The sequence below is a fragment of the Crinia signifera genome, chromosome 11, assembly GCF_055691185.1.
Source record: "Crinia signifera chromosome 11, ASM5569118v1, whole genome shotgun sequence".
Classification (NCBI taxonomy): domain Eukaryota; kingdom Metazoa; phylum Chordata; class Amphibia; order Anura; family Myobatrachidae; genus Crinia; species Crinia signifera.
Genome location: NC_139227.1, coordinates 117,493,179 through 117,515,885, shown reverse-complemented (window position 1 = coordinate 117,515,885; position 22,707 = coordinate 117,493,179). Strand labels below are relative to the sequence as shown.

Genomic DNA, 22,707 nt, shown 5'->3' with positions numbered 1-22,707 from the left:
GCCCCTCATCTGTCTGATACCGGGGGTTATCCAGACCTGTGTTATCCACACGTTCCTCAGGGGTAGATTTATACCCCTTTTACACCAAAACGCCGGGTCGCACCCGGCTTTTTTAGACCCAGGTTCAAGCCGGGTGCGACCCAGCGTTTAGTGCAATTTACACCGGGCGGACAGCCCGGACCGCAGCCCTCCCCTCTCCTCCCAGTGCTTGGAGATGACAGGATGATGTCATCTCCAAGCGCCAATCACCGCCGCCGCCGGACCGGAACGCTGCTGGGGGCAGCCCAGCACTAAGGTAAGCTGCTGGGCTGCCCCCAGTCACCGCGCGCACCCCCCCCCCCGCCGTCGCACAGGAGGTGAATGGATGCCGCACACAGGCATCCGTTCACCGTTCACCTCCCTCCCCCGCCGCCGCTGCTGTCTGCAGGGTATAGCAGACAGCAGCGCCATCTGTCAGTGTCAGGCTGACAACCCGTCCAACCTGCGGACGCTGCGGTCCGCAGGTTGGACGTTCCCCATTCATGTAAATGGGAGCCGGGTCATCCGACCCGGCGTTCCCATTTACACCGCCCTCTACCCAGGTCCTAGCCGTGTTCTACTCAGGTCAGGACCTGGGTAGAAGTCCTGTGTAAAGGGACACGGCGTTAGGGATTTACACCGCCGAAGACCTGGGTCTGACCCGCCGCTGACCCGGATTTTTCGGCGGTGTAAAAGGGGTATTACTAAGCTCGGTGAAGTGATAAACTGGTTTTTATCACCGGCCAATCAGCTCTTACCTGTAATTTTTCAAACCAAGCCTGTAACTTCACAGGTAGGAGCTGATTGGACGGTGATAAAAACCAGACAGTTTATCACTTCACCGAGCTTAATAAATCTACCCCTCAGTGACTGTGATAGAAACAGGCGGATTGAGGCCTTAAGCAGTTTTCCTGACACGCCAAATAAACGGCCGGTGACACCCACAAATGCAGCTTCCTGTCGATCAACTTGCGTACGGCCAGCGGTTAAAAAAAGACGCTGGACTTTATCACAGGATAGCCTCACGCCAGCGCACTGCGAGCCAGTCATCCGATAATCACCTGGCCTGCAAATTCCCAGCCATGCGATTCAGTCTGAATAACCCCCCCATTGTTCTGTAGAAGTTATAAGTTTTAATCAAACTAATACAGTGCAGATTTTCAGTAACCAATAGTAACAACCTGTAATGAGTTTTAATGGATCTCATTTAAGTTGGACAATGCCAGATGCTGGTTGCTATGGGTTACTGCTGCCCACTTGTACTTTGTTTGTAAACAGAATTCAGTGCTGCATGGTTATTGTTTTCCCAAGCTAAAATTACTTTAATATAAAAAATATTTTAATATAGCTTATATCAGGGGCGTAAGTTCATCTCAGTCGCCAGGAGACAAGTTGGAGTTTGGTGCCCCCCACCCAGGGGCGGATTAAGCCTTCGGGGGACCCGGGTCACTTTAGACAGGGGGACCACCCCACTTGTCATTACTGGCCGCAAACTGCACGGAGAATATTACACTGTCAAACCACAGAGTAAGGCAGTATAAACTCGGTCAATGGGTAACTGCAGGGGTATATATATATATATATATATATATATATATATATATATATATATATATATATATACCACATGGAAAGCTTGTGTTTGTCCCTCTGTACATTGCACTGTAGGAGACCTCACAGGCTCAGCGCTGTGAGACTAAAAACCCTCCCATGACCAGGCCGCTGCTGCTGTCTTCCATGGGCCCGAGAAGCATGTGATGAGTTCCATCAATCAGAGCTCAGCACAAGCTTCTCAGCCTATGACCTCTTGTGCAAAGTAAAAGTCTCATGGGTCAACTCCCAGTAATGCACTGCACACTTGTGCAGTCAGTGTGCCTTGGCTCCCGATGCTCAGCACCATTAATCATTGTCACATTGGCAGATAGGTGAAGCTGCAGCACTTCTCCCACTCCCATGCACGAAACCTTTAGCTTAAAAAAAAAATACATGCTGACCACAGGGGGCCCTAGATAGAGGGGTGCCCAGGGGTACTGACCCCCTGAGCCACCCCCTTAATCTGGCCCTGCCCCCTCCCCATACAGTATATTCACCTGTGGATAACATCTCAGCGTCCAGCAGCATTGCTTCACAGGTGCTGCTTTACATGCAGGTGCCCCTTCAGGGCTTGGAGCCCAGAGGCTGGAGCCTCCATTGTCTCTGGGAGTTACACCCCCTGTCTATATCCTTGTGTAGGGTTTATTTACCAGATTTTCTCTCTCTCCTCAGTGTTCCTCAGTGGCCATCAGGCTATGTCTGTCCTGAAACGATCTCGTAGAGCTAATACATTTTTGGAGGAGCTTAAGCAGGGGAATATGGAAAGAGAATGTATGGAAGAACTATGTGACTATGAGGAGGCAAGAGAAATAAAGGAGTCCAACGTGGACACGGTGAGATGCTCATTATCGTATAACCGCGTATGAGCACAGTACGCTGTGCGCATGTGCGAGGTAATCGACCTATCTATCTTGCCATTAGTGACCAGATCTTATCAGATTCTAGCTAGTATTTCTCTATGGCAGGCCTGCTTAAACTTTGACCCTCCAGCTGTTGTGAAACTACACATCCCAGCATGCCTTGCTATAGTGTTAGCATTCCCTAATAGCAAAACTGTGGCAAAGCATGATGGGACTTGTAGTTTCACAACAGCTGGTGGGCCATAGTTTGGACATGCCTGCTTATGGTAGACTAGAAAATGAGAGGTAAAGCTGATTGGTTGCTATGGCAACAGCACTAATTTACACTTTAGAAGCTTTAGTAAATGTACTCCTAAAAATACATATCTATAATCCTGGAATGTCCAGGTGAAAGCTGGACATTCCAGGATTATAGATATGCACAGCCAAGTACACGATGTAACTTAGGGTTGCCGACCCTCCCGGAATTACCGGGAGTCTCCCGAAAATCGGTTCCCCCTCCCGCACCCCCAGGAGGGTGGGCAACCCTCCCGGAATCAGGGGGACCCCACTGAGCCCCCCGATCGCGGCATTTAAATGCCGCAATCCGCGGGTCTCAGAGGAGGGGGTGGAGCTAAAATGACACTCGTGTCATTTTAGCCCCGCCCCCTCCATGGAAATCAGTGATTTAGTCTATTTCCCGTAATGGGGACGGAGCTTAATGACGTCACAGTCAAGCCCCGCCCCCTCCAGACTTCTCCCGGAGAGGAGCATTTAAAAGTCGGCAACCCTGATGTAACTGCTGCAGTGTATATCAGTGTTTTTCAACCACTGTGCCATGGCACTCTAGTGTGCCTTGAGCTGTTCTCAAGTGTGCCCCCAGATCTGGAGATGCCCAAACTAGTTTACAGCCACCACCAGTTCAACTGTTATTCACTGGTCTCTTCTTTTCATGTAAAGGGCCAATGCATTTTATTTTTGTTACCTGTGGGGACCAGTGTGATTGTTTATGTGTGTGAGTGGGGGGTGGGGGGGGGATAGATGTTTTTTTTCCCTGTGGAGGCCAATGTGTTTTGCCCTGTGGGGATCTCATGGTGTGCCTTGGCAATTTTCAAGTCTTATTTTGTGTGCTGCAAGGTAAAAAGGTTGATATTTATGTTTCTGCTTTGTTACAGCTTGCCTTCTGGTCCCAGTATCAGTGTGAGTATTCCCAATCACAGTCTGTTTGCTGGTTTCCTCATCACCAGTGATTGTATGGAGCAATACAGCAGCGCGTCAGGCTGTTTGTCCTGCACAAGATGTACTATGACTTCATCTGTATCAAGTGCAATCATTGGGTTATGGTATACTGGGTCGACCACCATTAGTCGACAGTGAGTAGGTCCACACTTATGAATGGTTGACACACCCAAGGTCGACATGGACAGAAGGTCAACACAAGCATTAGGTCGACAATGGGAAGGTTGACAGTGAAAAGGTTGACACAAATTTTTCACATTTTTTTTTTTACCCTGATATGGACACAGTCGACATGAGCACCAAAGAATGGCACTGCATGCGCTCGGGCACACTATTTTGTTCTTCCACCACGCCCTAGTGGATGGTAGGGCATGAAATACCTCCTGTCGGCACATGTCGGCTAAAAAAACAAGTGAAAAACTTGTGTCGACCTTCCCATTGTCGACCTAATGCTTGCGTCGACATTCTGTCCATGTAGACCATTCATAGGTGTCGACCTCCTTACCGTGGAACAATGGTGGTCGACCTGGGGATTGTCGACATAGACAGGGTTGACCTAGGGTCCGGACACCCAATCATTGCTCTGACATTGCTTTCATTTTATGTCTAGTTAATATTAACAATAGATGTTGCCAGGGGCGATACTTGTCATTTGGGGGCCACATAGCAACATATGTAAGGGCCCTATGTACTGTCTAAAGAAATAAATAACTCACATAGAAAACAAAAGACAGAAAAAGATTACAGGCCCCCTTCAGCTCTGGGCCCCATAGTAGCTGCACCCCCTGCACCCCTGTATATGACACATGTTACTGTGACCAGTGGCGTAGCTATGTTTTGGGCACCCCCCACCCCGCCGTTAGGTGGGGGGGCGCCCCCCCTCGTCGCCGCCCCGCCAAGCACCCCTACCCCCCTGCCCTGCCGCCCCGCCGCCTATGCAAACCCCCCCCCCCATCCCCCACAGCCTTACCTATCGCGCTGGTCCCGGCGGCTCCGTTCTTCTGCTGAGGACCACCACAAAATGGCCGCCCCCATACAGCAGACGGTTTCAGAGAACTGTGTGCTATATGGGGGCGACCATTTTGTGGTGGTCCTCAGCAGAAGAACGGAGCCGCCAGGACCAGCGAGATAGGTAAGTCTGCAGGGGATTGGGGGGGGTTAACTATAGCACTGCAGCCCCCGGCGCCCCCACATGCACAGCGCCCCCCGCGGTGGCGGGGGGCTGCGGTGCTATAGTTACGCCACTGACTGTGACAGGGAAGGTGGCCCCTCTCAGCTCTGGGCCTCATAGTAGCTGCACCCCTGTATATAGCACATGTAACTGTGACAGGGAAGGTGGCCCCTCTCAGCTCTGGGCCCCACGGCAGCTGCACCCTCTGCACCTATGGTAGCTACACCCCTGTATATACCACATGTAACTGTGACAGGGAAGGTGGCCCCTCTCAGCTCTGGGCCCCATTGCAGCTGCACCTATGGTAGCTACACCCCTGTATATAACACATGTAACTGTGACAGGGAAGGTGGCCCCTCTCAGCTCTGGCCCCATAGCAGCTGCTCTCCCTGCACCTATGGTAGTTACACCTCTGTATATAACACATGTAACTGTGACAGGGAAGGTGGCCCCTCTCAGCTATGGCCCCATAGCAGCTGCACTCCCTGCACTTATGGTAGCTACACCCCTGTATATAACACATGTAACTGTGACAGGGAAGGTGGCCCCTCTCAGCTCTGGGCCCCATAGCAGCTGCACCTATGGTAGCTACACCCCTGTATATAACACATGTAACTGTGACAGGGAAGGTGGCCTCTCTCAGCTCTGGGCCCCATAGCAGCTACACCCCCTGCACCTATGGTAGCTGCACCCTGTATATAGCACATTTAACTGTGACAGGGAAGGTGGCCTCTCTCAGCTCTGGGCCCCATAGCAGCTGCACTCCCTGCACCTATGGTAACTACACCCCTGTATATAACACATGTAACTGTGACAGGGAAGGTGGCCCCTCTCAGCCCCATAGCAGCTGCACTCCCTGCACCTATGGTATCTACACCCCTGTATATAACACATTTAACTGTGACAGGGAAGGTGGCCCCTCTCAGCTCTGGGTCCCATAGCAGCTGCACCCCCTGCACCTATGGTAGCTACACCCCTGTATATAACACATGTAACCGTGACAGGGAAGGTGGCCCCTCTCAGCTCTGGGCCCCATAGCAGCTGCACCCCCTGCACCTATGGTAGTTACACCCCTGTATATAACACATGTAACTGTGACAGGGAAGGTGGCCCCTCTCAGCTCTGGGTCCCATAGCAGCTGCACTCCCTGCACCTATGGTAGTTACACCCTGTATATAACACATGTAACTGTGACAGGGAAGGTGGCCCCTCTCAGCTCTGGGCCCATAGCAGCTGCACCCCCTGCACCTATGGTAGTTACACCCTGTATATAACACATGTAACTGTGACAGGGAAGGTGGCCCCTCTCAGCTCTGGGCCCCATAGCAGCTGCACTCCCTGCACCTATGGTATCTACACCCCTGTATATAATACATGTAACTGTGACAGGGAAGGTGGCCCCTCTCAGCTCTGGGCCCCATAGCAGCTGCACTCCCTGCACCTATGGCAGGGTTGCCGACTTTCAAAAAATCCTCTCCGGGAGAAGCCCGGAGAGGAATCTTGCATTACGAGTTTTGGGGGCGGGGCTTAACTGTGACGTCATTAAGCCCCTCCCCATTACGGCAAATAGCCGAAATAACTAATATCCATGGAGGGGGCGGGGCTAAAATGACACGTTTGTGCCGTTTTAGCTCCGCCCCCTCCCCTGAGACCCGCGATCGGGGGGGCTCAGTGGGGGTCCCCCTGATTCTGGGAGGGTTGCCCACCCTTCCGGGGGCCGGGAGGAAGGACCCGATTTTCGGGAGACTCCCGCAAATTCCGGGAGGGTCAGCAACCCTGGCCTATGGTAGTTACTCCCTTGGATGTTGCATTAATTGTGCATGTACAACCATGAGACCACACTACTACCTCTTCATGAGTACTTAGAGCAGGGTTGCCTACCCTCCCGGAATGGCTGGGAGTCTCCCGAAAATTGGGACCCCCTCCCGCCCCCCCCCCCCCCCCCCGCGGAAAGGTAGGCAACCCTCCCAGATTCAGGAAGACCCCCACTGCGCCCCCTGATCACGGCACCGCACTCCGCGGGTCTCAGGGGAGGGGGCGGAGCTAAAATGACACAATGTCGTCATTTTAGCCCCCCCCCCCCTCCACGGAGATCTGTGAATTAGGCTATTTTACATCCTGGGGTGGGGCTGTATGACGTTACGGTCAAGCCCCGCCCCCCGAACGGCTGCTGAAAGTCTCCTCTCCGGGCTTCACCTGGAGAGGTAATTCCAAAAAGTGATTTAGGGGGACTGTTTAAAATGTATTTAAGGCGCACAAAGGGCCTGATTCATAATTGAAAACACAGATGGGAATTCACAGCGCCCAACGTTCAGTTAAGTCACCGCCCCACGAACCATTGCGCTCACTGAACATGTACAACCAAAACCCATCGTAACAGGCTCATCATCAATGATCATTCCATTGGGCACAACTCATTTCAGGCACCGCATAGACTTAGTCAGCGACTGCAATGGATAAAGGCCTATGCGGCCTGGAGATGACATCACACACCCTCCCATAAAACGCTCAGGCACACCTGCGTTTCCCTGGAGGCTCCTGATGCTTACTTCCTGTCGATCACGTTGCGAGCACCGCATGCTGTAGGCGCTTACAATCTGTGCTCTCCATCACATGTACACCAGGGTTATTATTATCATTTGTTTGTTAGAATCCACCTAGCAGTATATTTTTATATTGTAGGAGGACACCGGAGTACCCAGAGGAAACCCATGCACGCACAGAGAGAACATGCAAACTCTTTATACTGTTAGGGCTATTATGGGAATTGAACTCCAGATTGCAGAGCTGTGTATATACATACTATCCAACTTTATGGTCCCGGGAACCCCATGTGGCCCGCAAAATGGGGCGTGGTCTCTGGGAAAGGGGCGTGGCTTTACAGGAATGACCACGTTCATGAGGCCACACACCCTTTTTTGACACAGTGGGTCATTGTTAGCGCCGTTTGAGCTGCTGGCCATCCCCCCCCCCCCCCCCCCGTCTCAGTGAATAGACTTTTGCGCATGCTAAAAAAAATTCCCGCAGAATTCGTAACAGTTGGGAGGTATGTAAATATCTATATATACTGTGTATAATTGTATATCTAGCGGTATTTGTATATCTTTAAATATATAATATAATTTATTCATAGATATAGACACCGGTTGAGTCAAAAGGGACAGAACAGTTGCCTTGGTGCTGCCAGATCTGAATACATGTGGGGGTCATAATACACATGAAGCTCAACATTATTAAAATGCCCAAATGTGGCCCTAGATGAGTCTGATCCAGCCTGGCCTCTGCCCCTGAGATATACTCTGTGCTTCTCTGTAGAGAGATAATGTATCAGGCGTAGTATAACACTGACCTGTCTCACCCACAGCTTGTCATCCTGAAAAGAAGCCAACAAGGCAATTGCTGGATCTCTGTATCGCAGGTGAGAGCTGGTGTCACTTGTCATTTATCATTGTATCCATCCTTATTATCCTGTACCAGCAGGTAATGCATGTATCATTAATAAAGAGTGTAATTAGTGATGAATTACCAGCAATGTTATTATCAATATTAATTAATATTATCTCTGTATGTGATGTGTCTGTGGATGATCTCTGGACGCAGTGTTGCTGTGACTGATCTCTATATGTGGTGTTGCTGTGGCTGATCTCTATATGTGGTGTTGCTGTGACTGATCTCTATATGCGGTGTGTCTGTGGCTGATCTCTTTATGCAGTGTTGCTGTGACTGATCTCTATATGCAGTGTTGCTGTGACTGATCTCTATATGTGGTGTTGCTGTGACTGATCTCTATATGCGGTGTTGCTGTGACTGATCTCTATATGCAGTGTTGCTGTGACTGATCTCTATATGCAGTGTTGCTGTGACTGATCTCTATATGCGGTGTTGCTGTGACTGATCTCTATATGCGGTGTTGCTGTGGCTGATCTCTATATGCGGTGTTGCTGTGACTGATCTCTATATGCGGTGTGGCTGTGGCTGATCTCTATATGCGGTGTTGCTGTGGCTGATCTCTATATGCGGTGTTGCTGTGGCTGATCTCTATATGCGGTGTTGCTGTGACTGATCTCTATATGCGGTGTGGCTGTGGCTGATCTCTATATGCGGTGTTTCTGTGGCTGATCTCTATATGCGGTGTTGCTGTGACTGATCTCTATATGCGGTGTTGCTGTGGCTGATCTCTATATGCGGTGTTGCTGTGGCTGATCTCTATATGCGGTGTTGCTGTGGCTGATCTCTATATGCGGTGTGGCTGTGGCTGATCTCTATATGCGGTGTTGCTGTGACTGATCTCTATATGCGGTGTGGCTGTGGCTGATCTCTATATGCGGTGTTGCTGTGACTGATCTCTATATGCGGTGTTGCTGTGGCTGATCTCTATATGCGGTGTTGCTGTGGCTGATCTCTAAATGCGGTGTTGCTGTGACTGATCTCTATATGCGGTGTTGCTGTGACTGATCTCTATATGCGGTGTTGCTGTGACTGATCTCTATATGCGGTGTTGCTGTGACTGATCTCTATATGCGGTGTTGCTGTGACTGATCTCTATATGTGGTGTTGCTGTGGCTGATCTCTATATGCGGTGTTGCTGTGACTGATCTCTATATGCGGTGTTGCTGTGCCTGATCTCTATATGTGGTGTTGCTGTGACTGATCTCTATATGTGGTGTTGCTGTGATTGATCTCTATATGCGGTGTTGCTGTGACTGATCTCTATATGCGGTGTGGCTGTGACTGATCTCTATGTGCGGTGTTGCTGTGACTGATCTCTATATGCAGTGTTGCTGTGACTGATCTCTATATCTCTATATGCGGTGTCGCTGTGACTGATTTCTATATGCGGGGTGTGGCTGTGACTGATCTCTATATGCGGGGTGTGGCTGTGACTGATCTCTATATGCGGTGTTGCTGTGACTGATCTCTATATGCGGTGTGGCTGTGACTGATCTCTATATGCAGTGTTGCTGTGACTGATCTCTATATGTGGTGTTGCTGTGACTGATCTCTATATGTGGTGTTGCTGTGGCTGATCTCTAAATGCGGTGTTGCTGTGACTGATCTCTATATGCGGTGTTGCTGTGACTAATCTCTATATGCGGTGTTGCTGTGACTGATCTCTATATGCGGTGTGGCTGTGACTGATCTCTATATGCGGTGTTGCTGTGACTGATCTCTATATGCGGTGTTGCTGTGACTGATCTCTATATGCGGTGTGGCTGTGACTGATCTCTATATGCGGTGTTGCTGTGACTGGTCTCTATATGCTGTGTGGCTGTGACTGATCTCTATATGCGGTGTTGCTGTGACTGATCTCTATATGCGGTATTGCTGTGGCTGATCTGTATATGCTGTGTGGCTGTGACTGATCTCTATATGCGGTGTTGCTGTGACTGATCTCTATATGCGGTGTTGCTGTGGCTGAGCTCTATATGCAGTGTTGCTGTGACTTATCTCTATATGCGGTGTGGCTGTGACTGATCTCTATATGTGGTGTTGCTGTGACTGATCTCTATATGCGGTGTTGCTGTGGCTGATCTCTATATGTGGTGTTGCTGTGGCTGATCTCTATATGCAGTGTTGCTGTGGCTGATCTCTTTATGCGGTGTTGCTGTGACTGATCTCTATATGCAGTGTTGCTGTGACTGATCTCTGGACGCAGTGTTGCTGTGACTGATCTCTATATGCGGTGTTGCTGTGACTGATCTCTATATGCAGTGTTGCTGTGATTGATCTCTATATGCGGTGTTGCTGTGACTGATCTCTATATCTCTATATGCGGTGTGGCTGTGACTGATCTCTATATGCGGTGTTGCTGTGACTGATCTCTATATGCGGTGTGGCTGTGACTGATCTCTATATGCGGTGTTGCTGTGACTGATCTCTATATGCGGTGTTGCTGTGGCTGATCTCTAAATGCGGTGTTGCTGTGACTGATCTCTATATGCGGTGTTGCTGTGACTTATCTCTATATGCGGTGTGGCTGTGACTGATCTCTATATGTGGTGTTGCTGTGACTGATCTCTATATGTGGTGTTGCTGTGACTGATCTCTATATGTGGTGTTGCTGTGGCTGATCTCTATATGTGGTGTTGCTGTGGCTGATCTCTATATGCGGTGTTGCTGTGGCTGATCTCTATATGCGGTGTTGCTGTGACTGATCTCTATATGCGGTGTTGCTGTGACTGATCTCTGGACGCAGTGTTGCTGTGACTGATCTCTATATGTGGTGTGGCTGTGACTGATCTCTATATGCGGTGTTGCTGTGACTGATCTCTATATGCGGTGTTGCTGTGACTGATCTCTATATGCGGTGTTGCTGTGACTGATCTCTATATCTCTATATGCGGTGTGGCTGTGACTGATCTCTATATGTGGTGTTGCTGTGACTGATCTCTATATCTCTATATGCGGTGTTGCTGTGACTGATCTCTATATCTCTATATGCGGTGTGGCTGTGACTGATCTCTATATGTGGTGTTGCTGTGACTGATCTCTATATGCTGTGTGGCTGTGACTGATCTCTATATGCGGTGTTGCTGTGACTGATCTCTATATGCGGTGTTGCTGTGGCTGATCTCTATATGCTGTGTGGCTGTGACTGATCTCTATATGCGGTGTTGCTGTGACTGATCTCTATATGCGGTGTTGCTGTGGCTGAGCTCTATATGCGGTGTTGCTGTGACTTATCTCTATATGCGGTGTGGCTGTGACTGATCTCTATATGCGGTGTTGCTGAGACTGATCTCTATATGCGGTGTTGCTGTGACTGATCTCTATATGCGGTGTTGCTGTGGCTGATCTCTATATGCGGTGTTGCTGTGGCTGATCTCTATATGCGGTGTTGCTGTGGCTGATCTCTATATGTGGTGTTGCTGTGGCTGATCTCTATATGCGGTGTTGCTGTGGCTGATCTCTATATGCGGTGTTGCTGTGGCTGATCTCTATATGTGGTGTTGCTGTGGCTGATCTCTATATGTGGTGTTGCTGTGACTGATCTCTATATGCGGTGTTGCTGTGACTGATCTCTATATGCGGTGTTGCTGTGACTTATCTCTATATGCGGTGTGGCTGTGACTGATCTCTATATGCGGTGTTGCTGAGACTGATCTCTATATGCGGTGTTGCTGTGACTGATCTCTATATGCGGTGTTGCTGTGGCTGATCTCTATATGCGGTGTTGCTGTGGCTGATCTCTATATGCGGTGTTGCTGTGGCTGATCTCTATATGTGGTGTTGCTGTGGCTGATCTCTATATGTGGTGTTGCTGTGACTGATCTCTATATGCTGTGTTTCTGTGACTGATCTCTATATGCGGTGTTGCTGTGACTGATCTCTATATGCGGTGTTGCTGTGACTGATCTCTATATGCGGTGTTGCTGTGGCTGATCTCTATATGCGGTGTTGCTGTGGCTGATCTCTATATGCGGTGTTGCTGTGACTGATCTCTATATGCGGTGTTGCTGTGACTGATCTCTATATGCGGTGTGGCTGATCTCTATATGCGGTGTTGCTGTGACTGATCTCTATATGCGGTGTTGCTGTGACTGATCTCTATATGTGGTGGAGCTGTGGCTGATCGCTATACACAGCGTGACTGTGGCTGATTGCTATACACAGCATGGCTGTGGCTGATCTTTATACTCAGTGTGGCTGTGGCTGAACTCTGTACATTTCTGATTGACAGGTGACTGCGCAGTGGGCATTGGTACCAATTACATAGGGAACATCAGCGTCACCAGATCTGGACGAAGTTGTCAGTACTGGTCCAGCAACTTTCCCCATAAGACAAAGTGAGTAGGGGCCACTACTGGGTCTGTCCTGACACTGTATCTTCATTTACATATTATTTTATTTTTAACAGTGTGATTACTGGAGTCTGGCTCCCAGGTATAACCGACTATGGGGCAGATGTATGAAGCCTTAACAAGAGATAAATTCAAGGGTGATAAGGAGAGATAAACATCCAGCCAATCAGCTCCTTACTGACTTTTTTCAAACACAGCTGTAACATGGCAGTTGGCAGGTGATTGGCTGGACGTTTATCTCTCCTTATCACCCTTGCATTTATCTCTTGTTAAGGCTTAATACATCTGCCCCTATATTTACTAATCGATCTCAAACTGACCATCTATTGTCATCCTGGGATCTTATTAATCTAATATCACTCATCTGCTGCTTCAAGTGTCAGTGCAATCCCTCGTTGTGGGAGAGAGGTATCAAACCGGGTGTGGTATGACTCACCGACAGTCGGGATCCCGACAGTCATTATCCCGACGTTGGGATCCCGACTGCCTGGCTTCAGACAGCGTGGCCAGCACAACAAAGCCCCTTGCGGGCTCGCTACGCTCGCCACCTATTCTATTCTCCCTCTATGGGGGTCGTGGACCCCCACGAGGGAAAATAGCCGCCGGCCGTCGGGAACCCGGCCGTCGGTGTTTTAACAGTCGGGATCCCGACGTCGGGTTAATGACTGTCGGGATCCCGACTGTCGGGACCCCGTCCGGCACCCATCAAACCTTGGAGAGAGATAAACTACTCAGCTTCTGTCATTTTTCAAATACAGCGCATAGAACCGCATTTATTGTAGAAACGCGTTTAGGCCCTTATTCTGGTTCACTCGCAAAGGCAAATTCCTTCTCAAATGGACAAAACCATATGCACTGCAGGTGGGGCAGATGTAACTTGTGCAGAGAGAATTAGATTTGGGTGGGGTTTTACTTCAAAGTGACATCTATATTGCAGTGTAAAAATAAAGCAGTCAGTATTTTCCCTGCACAGAAACAAAATAATACCCCTTTCAGACAGAAAAAAAGAAGGGAATTTCCCTGGTCCAGGAGGGTAGACCTGTTTTTTTCTGTCTGAAAGGGTCAACCAGGGTCTAAAATACCAGGGCTTCAACCTTGAAATTTACCAGGGTTTTTCCCAGGTCTAAATTTAAAAAACCCAGGTCGCTGGCTGTCTGAAAGGGTTGCGGCCTGGGTTTTGGGGATTATTACATATTGTTAGGCACTGATTGGCTCTCCTGGTGGGGTGCTGGCTGATTGGTTGTGAGGATGGACCTCTCTGATTGGCTGTGAGGGCATGGCACTGGGGCCGGCCTCTGAGGTCATTAGGGAGCTGAAGAAAGGACAGCATGGCCCACTGGCCGGAGCAAGAGATGAGAGCTGGTGGCAGTGAGAGGGGAGGAGGAGATGACTGGGACAGTCAAAGATGCCACAGTGTACTCAAACATTGCAAATATACTGACAGCCATGTGAGGTAACATGTACCTTCCAGTATATAAAAAACAATAAAACAGTGTACTCAAACATTGCAAATATACTGACAGCCATGTGAGGTAACATGTACCTACCTATATAAAAACAATAAAACAAGTTTACAACATATCCTTGTGTCATGCCATGGTTAAAGCAATGCAGTGAGCAGACACCTCCCACTTTTCATGACCTCATCTCTGTGTGCTTTTAAAACTGTCCTTTTCTTATGACACACAGTATATTGCAAGAAAAAACAGGCTTCTGTGTGAAATGGGTTGACACGGGAAATACCCGGGTTTTTCCTGCTGTGTGAAAGGGGGTCAGAGCTTTTAGCTGAGTCGGGTTTTTGTATCCGGGAAATACCTGGGTTTTTGGGATTTTTCGGTCTAAAAGAGGTATAACTTACCCAAATCTATGTCTCCTGCAGTGCGCATGGTTTTGTCCATTTTACAAGGAATTTGCCTTTGCGAGTGAACCTGAAAAAGGTCCGGTTAAGTCAGCTGTCCCCCCCCCCCCCCACACACACACACATGCACGTCACAACTGCATTTCCATATGCATGCCTGAGGGCCGTTTCTAGAGGCGGACAAGCCGTGCAGCCGCCCGGGGCGCCGCACGGCTTGTCCGCCTCTATTGAGCAGCCAGGGCGCCCGCCAGCTCCCCCCACGCCGCTGTCCCCCCCGTCCGCCCCGTCCGCCACCCTAGCAAGATGATCTCTCTCTTGGACTTGGAGGGGAGAGGAGCGCATACGTCTCTCCTTCCCCTCGCTGTGTCGCTGGGCTGTTAGCCAATCAGCTCGCGGGCTGGCAGCCAATAAGGAGCCAGCCCGCGAGATATGATTGGCTGACAGCCCAGTCACAGTGAAGGGGAAGGAGAGACCCGCTATGCGCTCCCCTCTCCTCCCCTGGGAAACAGCAGCAGCGGCGGCGGCAGCGGGACTCGGAGACCCGGACTGTGCTCTCCCCAGCAGCAACAACGGTGAGTTGTGCTGCTGCTGGGATATTATCCTCTGGCACTGTGGGGGCATATAGGTCTGGCACTGAGGGGGGTAGATGTGTGGCACTGTGGGGGCATATTTGGCATTGTGGGGGCATATATGTGGCACTGTGGGCGCATATGTGTGGCACTGTGGAGCATATTTGGCACTGTGGGGGCATATGTGTGGGACTATGGGGGCATATATGTGGCACCGTGGGGGCATATTTGGCACTGTGGGGGCATATGTGTGGCACTGTAGGGGCATATCTGCCACTGTGGGGGCATATATGTATGGCACTGTGGGGGCATATGAGTAAACAGCATCAGTTGTGTGGCAGCGGCGCATTGGGCATAATGTGTAATAGGCATTACGTTGTGGGGAGTATTGTGTACTTGCCATCATGGTGTGCGGCGTAATATGTAATTGTCATCACAGTGTGCGACATAATGTGTAATTGTCATCACGTTGTGCGGCGTAATGTGTAATTGTCATCACAGCGTGCGGCGTTATGTGTAATTGTCATCACAGCGTGCGGCGTAATGTGTAATTGGCATCACGGATAAAAAAGTGTATAATGATTTAAGTAGCCTGTCATTGTTTGGCCTTGATCTGTGAGGTGCACTAGGTCACTATGTGGGGCTTTATATTTTTATGTCACTGTGTGGCCTTCAGCCGGCCAACTTAAGTGCGGGAGGACAATGACATTTCCTGCGGTAACCAATGTCTGGACATGCAGGTTGCAAAAGTGAGATGCAAGGTAATTGTTTTGCTGCTAGACCACGCCCTTATTTTAAGCCACACCCCCATTTTAAAATAAACCACGCCCCCTATTTCGGCGCGCGCAATTTCTTGTATTTCATGTTATGTATTTGGGGGGGGGGGCTCATTTTTATTTCTTTGCCCTGGGAGCTAAATTGTCTAGAAACGGCCCTGGCATGCCCTGGGCATGGCGTGCGCATATGGTAATGACCCTGATCGGGCCGCCCCTCTCCACCCCCTGCTCGGAAACCCAGGAACGAGCACTCGGCGACTGGAATTCCCCCCAAGTTCGGAGGTTCCCTGCATACAAACTTGCGCAGAAATGGTTCTGCGCATGCATATAAGCACAACATCGGTACGCTGACCAAATTCGGGTCTGAGCAAAGCGATCAGAATAGGGCCTTAGTGTAGAACCGCATATAGATGCTGATTGGTAGGTAGTTTATCTTTTTACACTTCATGGGCCTGATTCAGACCCTCTTGCTAAGCATCATTAGGGTAAGCACGCCCGCCAAATGCCCGTCCCCCCCCCCCCTTCACCAGCAACCCCTTGGTAACATGTGAGGGGCCAAGAACACAGCCCATCGCATGCCGACGAAGGGAAGAAAAATCATTTGATGGTCGCCAAAAATTGAAAACTGACTCTCGTTATTTCCACCGTCTTTTCGCTGAAAAGGGGGCGGGCGCTGATGAGAGCTACCCACCCCAAGCTCCGGCCCAGCATCCGCCCCTGCCCACCCCCTCTGGAGCAAACGGCTTGGCGAATGTCAAACTCGCCAAAACCATTCGCTCCTGGGGTCTGCACAAATACGCACATGCGCAGAACCCCAACTATCAGAACGGGGCAGAATTTTGCTACCTCACCCCCCATATGTTTGTTATACGCCTATACGAATATAGGAATGTGTGATGTCACTAAAAGATCCCCCTAGTGATGATTGTGTTTGTGGATCTAAGATGACCTCTGAAAGCTCCTAACTGTCCATTTGTTTCTCAGGATTAACCCACTCACCCACCCAAACAAATCCTTAACAGAGAACTTTTGTCGGAACCCGGATGACAATCCATTGGGACCATGGTGCTACACGAAGGACCCCGAAAAAGCCAGAGAGGAGTGTGCAGTGCCAATATGTGGTAACTACCAGATGAAGGGACAATAATTACTGGCATCGTCCCCTGTAATCACGTCTGCGATCAGTGACTCTTACATAGGGATAGAAAAATTACATTTCCTAGGTTCAGCATGTTCCAATTTTATTTAAAATCGACCTATCATCTATCATGTAAGCACTGTAGAGGCAGAAGCTTGGGGGGGGGGGGGGGGGGTGTTACCTATGCCCCCCCCCCCTCCCCCAGGTAAAATCCGCCACTGTAGTGAAGCCAGTTGTAGTCTTTAACAGTGACTTCCTATTGGGAGTCTGACCTGCCAGTCACTATTGGGAGGTGTTTCCTCCCTCCGGGATGCCTCTCTATGGGCTGCTGAGCGGCAGCCCATAAAATTCAGGGTCTGCGCATGCGCCTGTCATCATAGTACAGGTGCCGGGAATGGGAACGCTGTGGCGGGGAGCAGGAGGAGCTGGGGGAGGGGGTGTCCCGACATTGCAGTCAGAGGCAGACCCCCTACTATGATACGGTGCAAGCCGCCACTGAGTGACAGTCAGATTCCTCTGCTTGTAGACAGTGAGCTCTGGTGCCGTTGGAAAGGGGAGAGCTGGTGAATAAATTCATTTGTGGCTAGGTAAATTCTATCATCGTCTTAATATATGACTCTGTGCTTTGTCTTTAAACACTGCGCTCTGTGATCATGACAATTGCCAGCACTACAATCCAGCACTACAAACCATGTTCTGCTCTCTATAGGTAAGAAAGAGACAACGGTTGAGCCTATAAAACTAAAGGTGGAGAATGCGAAGGTGGATGACACAAGCTGCGAGATGAATCGTGGCCTGCAATACGAGGGGACGCTGGCAGTCTCAGTGTCGGGTCTGCCGTGCTTGCCCTGGAACTCGCCGACAGTTGAGGTGCACAGCCGTAAGGACTTTCAGAAAGAGGTTGTGCTGAAAGAAAATTACTGCAGGAACCCTGATGGGGATGATGAGGGCGTATGGTGCTATGTATCACACCCCAATAAAACCTTTGAATATTGCAACCTAAATTATTGCGGTAAGCAATGCCGATAATCAACTTTCACGCTGTCTATCGTATGAAAAATGGATGCTGTCCAAAAAGGGATTTAATGATCAAATATTAGTCATTTGTATCTGGTCTGAAAATGGGGCCTATTTATCAAATAATGGTGTGTGAATGAAGCAGCCACATCAAGTAGTCAATATATATATATATATATATATATATATATATATATATATATATATATATAAATCCAATAACTGCCGGCACTCTGTGGTTGATACATACAACTTGCTCCCGGTGCCCGAGCGAATGATAAATGAATTCCAATTTCCCACAGGAAAAAATGACGGCACTCAGGAGACGTGTAAATGAAAAAAGAATTTGTATTCCAGGTATATACCTGGAATACAAATTCTTTTTTCATTTACACGTCTCCTGAGTGCCGTAATTTTTTCCTGTGGTAAATTGGAATATATATATATATATATATATATAGCTTTTGAAATCTGTCGCATAAGATTCCTTCTGATTAACATCCTTAATTAGGTTATTCCTGTGTCCTATCACATATGAAATTGTACAACTTGATTTATTGAATATGAATGGTTAGTAATCATCGTACTTATTTGTATTCCTTTATAAAGTACTATCTGATGCATCTATCCGCATGGAAATGTTTGAGGATCTGTTCTGTCAGTTTAATGTTTTATCTCACCCCCTCTCATTTACACTCCACAATAAAGATTGTTTTGTACATTTCAAATAGTAGCCAGTTTAGTTTAGGAGTTTATGGCGGACTGTATATTAATTTAAATGCCAACGAACGTTTCGCCTGTTAGCTTTGTGAAATCAGATTGTTATGTAGCATGTTTACTTAAAGGCACCTTTTTTTTTTTATTCAATCTTTTTTATTAAAAGTGTTTGCAGTTACATACAATAACAACAATACCCCATACCTGTACATAGGTAGTTAGAGCAAGCATATGAACTGCATAATGGTTGGGAGTTAATGTAACAGGGATTATGGTCGGATATAAATAAGCAGGATTTTTATATCAGACAGACATAGAATAGCTCCAGAAAGCAAATATATAATATTAAGACCCAAAGGCAATTATGGCAATTATGGAGTAAAGCAATCTATACCCTCCCACTATGTAGAAACCGCTCGTGATATAGTTTAGGCTACTGCAGTAGCGCTCGGTTCTTTTTTTGACACCTTGCGCTGTGCTGCAAATGTGCGATTTTCACACATGAAAATCGCACATTTTCAGGACTAAAACCAGCGCACCACATCGCCGCAAATCGCCCCTATTCGCACTTTTCAGCCTCCAATGCGCATGACATTAAATATGCGCATTTAGGCAGAAAAATGCGATTTCTAAATTGGCGATTTGCGGCGATAAAGGGTGCGAATTAAACATGCGCATTTAGCGCTGATCATAGAATGTCACCCATAATATTTCTTCGTTTAGTCTCAGTATGTATATATATATATATGTATGTATATATATGTATGTATATATATACGGAGTAACATCTCAGCGCATCCAGAGCAGAGATGTTACTCCGTCGGCGTCTATATTCAGAATGATTTCTGGCTAATCAGGAGCCGACTTTCTCGGCTCCTGATTGGCCGAGAAATCATTCTGTTCAGAGACGTAGAGGGAGCAACATCTCAGCGCCGGACCAACTCCTTGAAGCCGGGTACCAGTCGGGAGAAGCGCTGTCACCGGAGGTCGCCGCCGGGGAGCAGGTGAGTAGGATTTGCCTCCTTAGGTACCCCTCTGGACTACCACGGATCCTGGACCCCGGATTCTTCACGCCAGGAGCCCCGGAACCCCAGGACCAGCCCCGGAACCAGGACCAAGGCCCCGGAACCGGACTCTTCTGCCCTGGAGCCCCGGAGGACGAATCCAGGATCCAGGGACCGACCTACGGGCTCAAGGTAGGTAAGTATCAGTGTGTTTTGTGTGTATTAAAGTTTTATTTTTCTGGGTGTCAGTGTGATTTTGTGCACTATTTTTTACACTGAAGAACTACAAGTGCCAGCGGGCACTTTAATGCCCCGCATGCTGGGACTTGTGGTTCCCCAAGTCCCAGCATGCGGGGTAGGCTTGCTGGGACTGATAGTTCGCCAGTGTAAAACAATGGTTGACATTCTTTTTTTTACACAAAGCATCAGCTCCATGCCCACAGCCCAGGGGCATGGAGGACAGCCCCGGACTATCAGCATGGGCTGGTAAGTCCTGGAGGGGGGGGACCCCTTCATTGGGGGGGTCCCCACTTCCCCAGGACCCCTGCCCATGCTGACCAGCCAGGGGGTTAATGCTTTGGCCGGGGGGACTTGTATAAAAAGTCTCCCCCCGGCTGTGGCATTAGCCTGCTGGCTGGTTGTGTCCGGTGCTGGTTCTTAAAATACGGGGGACCCCTAGTCACTTTGTCCCCCGTATTTTGGGAACCAGCGCCGGACCTTGAGTCTGGTGCTGGTTTCATAAAATCAAGGGGACCCCTATTTGTCGGGGACCCTGATTTTATGTCACCAGCACCGGCTCAGTGAGTCCGGGGCTGGTTACACTCGGGCGGGGGACCCCGCGCTCGTTTTTTTTTTAATTTAACCATTTATTTTATTTTTTTACAGCAGAACCCTGCACGGAACATTGCGATCTGTGCAGGGTTCTGCCTAATTCGCCTAACAGACCCAGGTCTGAAATAAGTGCGATAATTAGTCACTTAAATAATGCGATGTGCAAATGCGCATAGCATTAAATAAGCGACTTGTATACTTTTCTGTGCGCAAACATCTGGATGCGATAAAAATGCGAATTAATCTTGCATTTTTATTCACCAGACATTTACGCACAAAATATGCGATTTCAGCCCCTGAGCGCATCCCATTAAATCGGCGATTTAATGGGAAAATGCGATAGCGCCATTTTGTGGTCTAATTACCGCAAAATCGCGCTAATCTCATCCCATAGAATGTCACCCTATATGCCTAACTACCCCCCCCCCCCCAAAAAAAAATTACACGAATCCCCCCCCCCCCCCCCCCCCCAAAAAAAAAACCAGCCTCAAAAACCCTCACCCTGTATTACCTACCCCCAACTTTAGGTATAAAGGCACCTTTTTAAAATTATTTTAGACCACACAGGTGTACCTTGTACCCACGTAACTTGCACGTTACTTTATCAGTCCCCAAATCACAAGGTCCCTGTTCCTCCTCTATAAAAGAAAAATAAATGTTTTTATTACTGTGTTGCAGTTTTGTTGATGAGGCTGTTTTGTAAAGTGTATTTTACTTTATATGTTAACAATGTTTTTATGGTTTTCTTTTTTTCTTCTTCTTTGCAACTTAATAAATCCATCTCCCCTGAACACGGAACCTCGCATGTGTGTCGCTGGGCTAATTTATAGCTGAGGAACTATGTTCTGACTGTGAGCAAGCAGGCCAGGCAGGCCGCACTGACGATACACAGCATAAGACATTCTTTGATACAAGCTATTTTGGTCAAGGAGAGGCAGGTAAGGAACATATTCTTTGAAATCTTAAAATGTTGCCTGAAACATGCCTTAATATACTCATTAAATAGAGATGTAAGAGTTCAGCCCTGATCGCATTCTATACTCTGGTACTATGTATCTTGTTGTTTATACTGAGAGCATCACTGAAAATACAACGTGGGAAGAGTAATAACAGCATTAGAAGTAGAAAATGTCATGAGTTTAAAATATATTATTGTTTTTCATTAAACTTATTTCTACACTGTGACCATGGATTGGAGTATTGCTGCATGCCTGTTAGGGATTTAAAAGCTGTCAGCAAACTCCCTTGGGAAATTTCTCCCTGAAGAAATTCTTTTAGTAAAACGAAATGCGCCAAGTTTGCTGATTGATTGAAGGACTGCATTTTGCACTTGATTATTTACTTAGAAAAGTGGGCTGGGTACAATGAATGAACATAAGCACTGTTGGTACTTGTTTCCTTGAATGACGCCCACTAAGCTATTTGCTTAGTCGGGTATTCTGCGTAGTGAAATCACATGGCATGCAATTGTAGTGCCGTGCGATGCGATTTTTTCCATCTAATATGATTGTATGTCATAAAATGAGGTTTAACGCACCCCCCCATCCACTCCACCCCGAAGCGTGGTGAGCGCCGGTGGTATGCGTCCTACAACTTTTTCATTTTGCGGCAGGTGCTATGTGATGCGATCCCCTGGGGCACACAGAGTAGTGAATAAATTACATTAAAAAAATCGGATCGCATGCCACTAAAATTGCCCATGCAATGCGATTTCCCTACGTTTGCGTACAAAGAAATTCTGGGCGCCATTTTAGGAAACAAGTACCGCACTGTTTTCTATAGTAACACAGATTTTGTATGCTCATCTACAGTGTCATGCAGCAGCAAAACCTGATGGTTGCTTAGTAGGTCCATCACTGGTGGTTTTTGCTGCTTCTACTATCTTCTTGCTCTCTCGACTATCTCCACACTTATGCATGCCGACCAGCGTTTCGCTTTTTCCTATTGTGGTGCATGTGTGGATCCTGCATAGATTTGTAATTGTGATCATGTGATGCTGACATCACATAGTGCCAAAAGCAACTAATCCAGCCTATTTAAACACACCTCTGAAGAGATGTACTAAGCCTTGTTGAAGGATAAGGTGGAGAGAGAGAGAGAGAGAGAGAGAGAGAGAGAGAGAGAGAGAGAGAGAG

The 22,707-nt window shown here is 48.3% G+C and overlaps 1 protein-coding gene across 2 annotated transcripts in view; it reads left to right on the top strand.

Annotated features, from left to right (window-relative positions):
* Positions 1–22,707, top strand: part of F2 (coagulation factor II, thrombin) — a 36,922-nt gene that overhangs the window by 5,740 nt on the left and 8,475 nt on the right. For both annotated transcript variants that reach the window (XM_083164469.1, XM_083164468.1), the window contains exons 2-8: positions 2,284–2,444; positions 3,626–3,650; positions 8,225–8,278; positions 12,542–12,647; positions 16,850–16,986; positions 17,713–18,015; positions 21,403–21,510. In XM_083164469.1, coding sequence (XP_083020595.1) covers positions 2,284–2,444; positions 3,626–3,650; positions 8,225–8,278; positions 12,542–12,647; positions 16,850–16,986; positions 17,713–18,015; positions 21,403–21,510 — 894 coding nt within the window. The remainder of the gene's footprint in view (positions 1–2,283; positions 2,445–3,625; positions 3,651–8,224; positions 8,279–12,541; positions 12,648–16,849; positions 16,987–17,712; positions 18,016–21,402; positions 21,511–22,707) is intronic.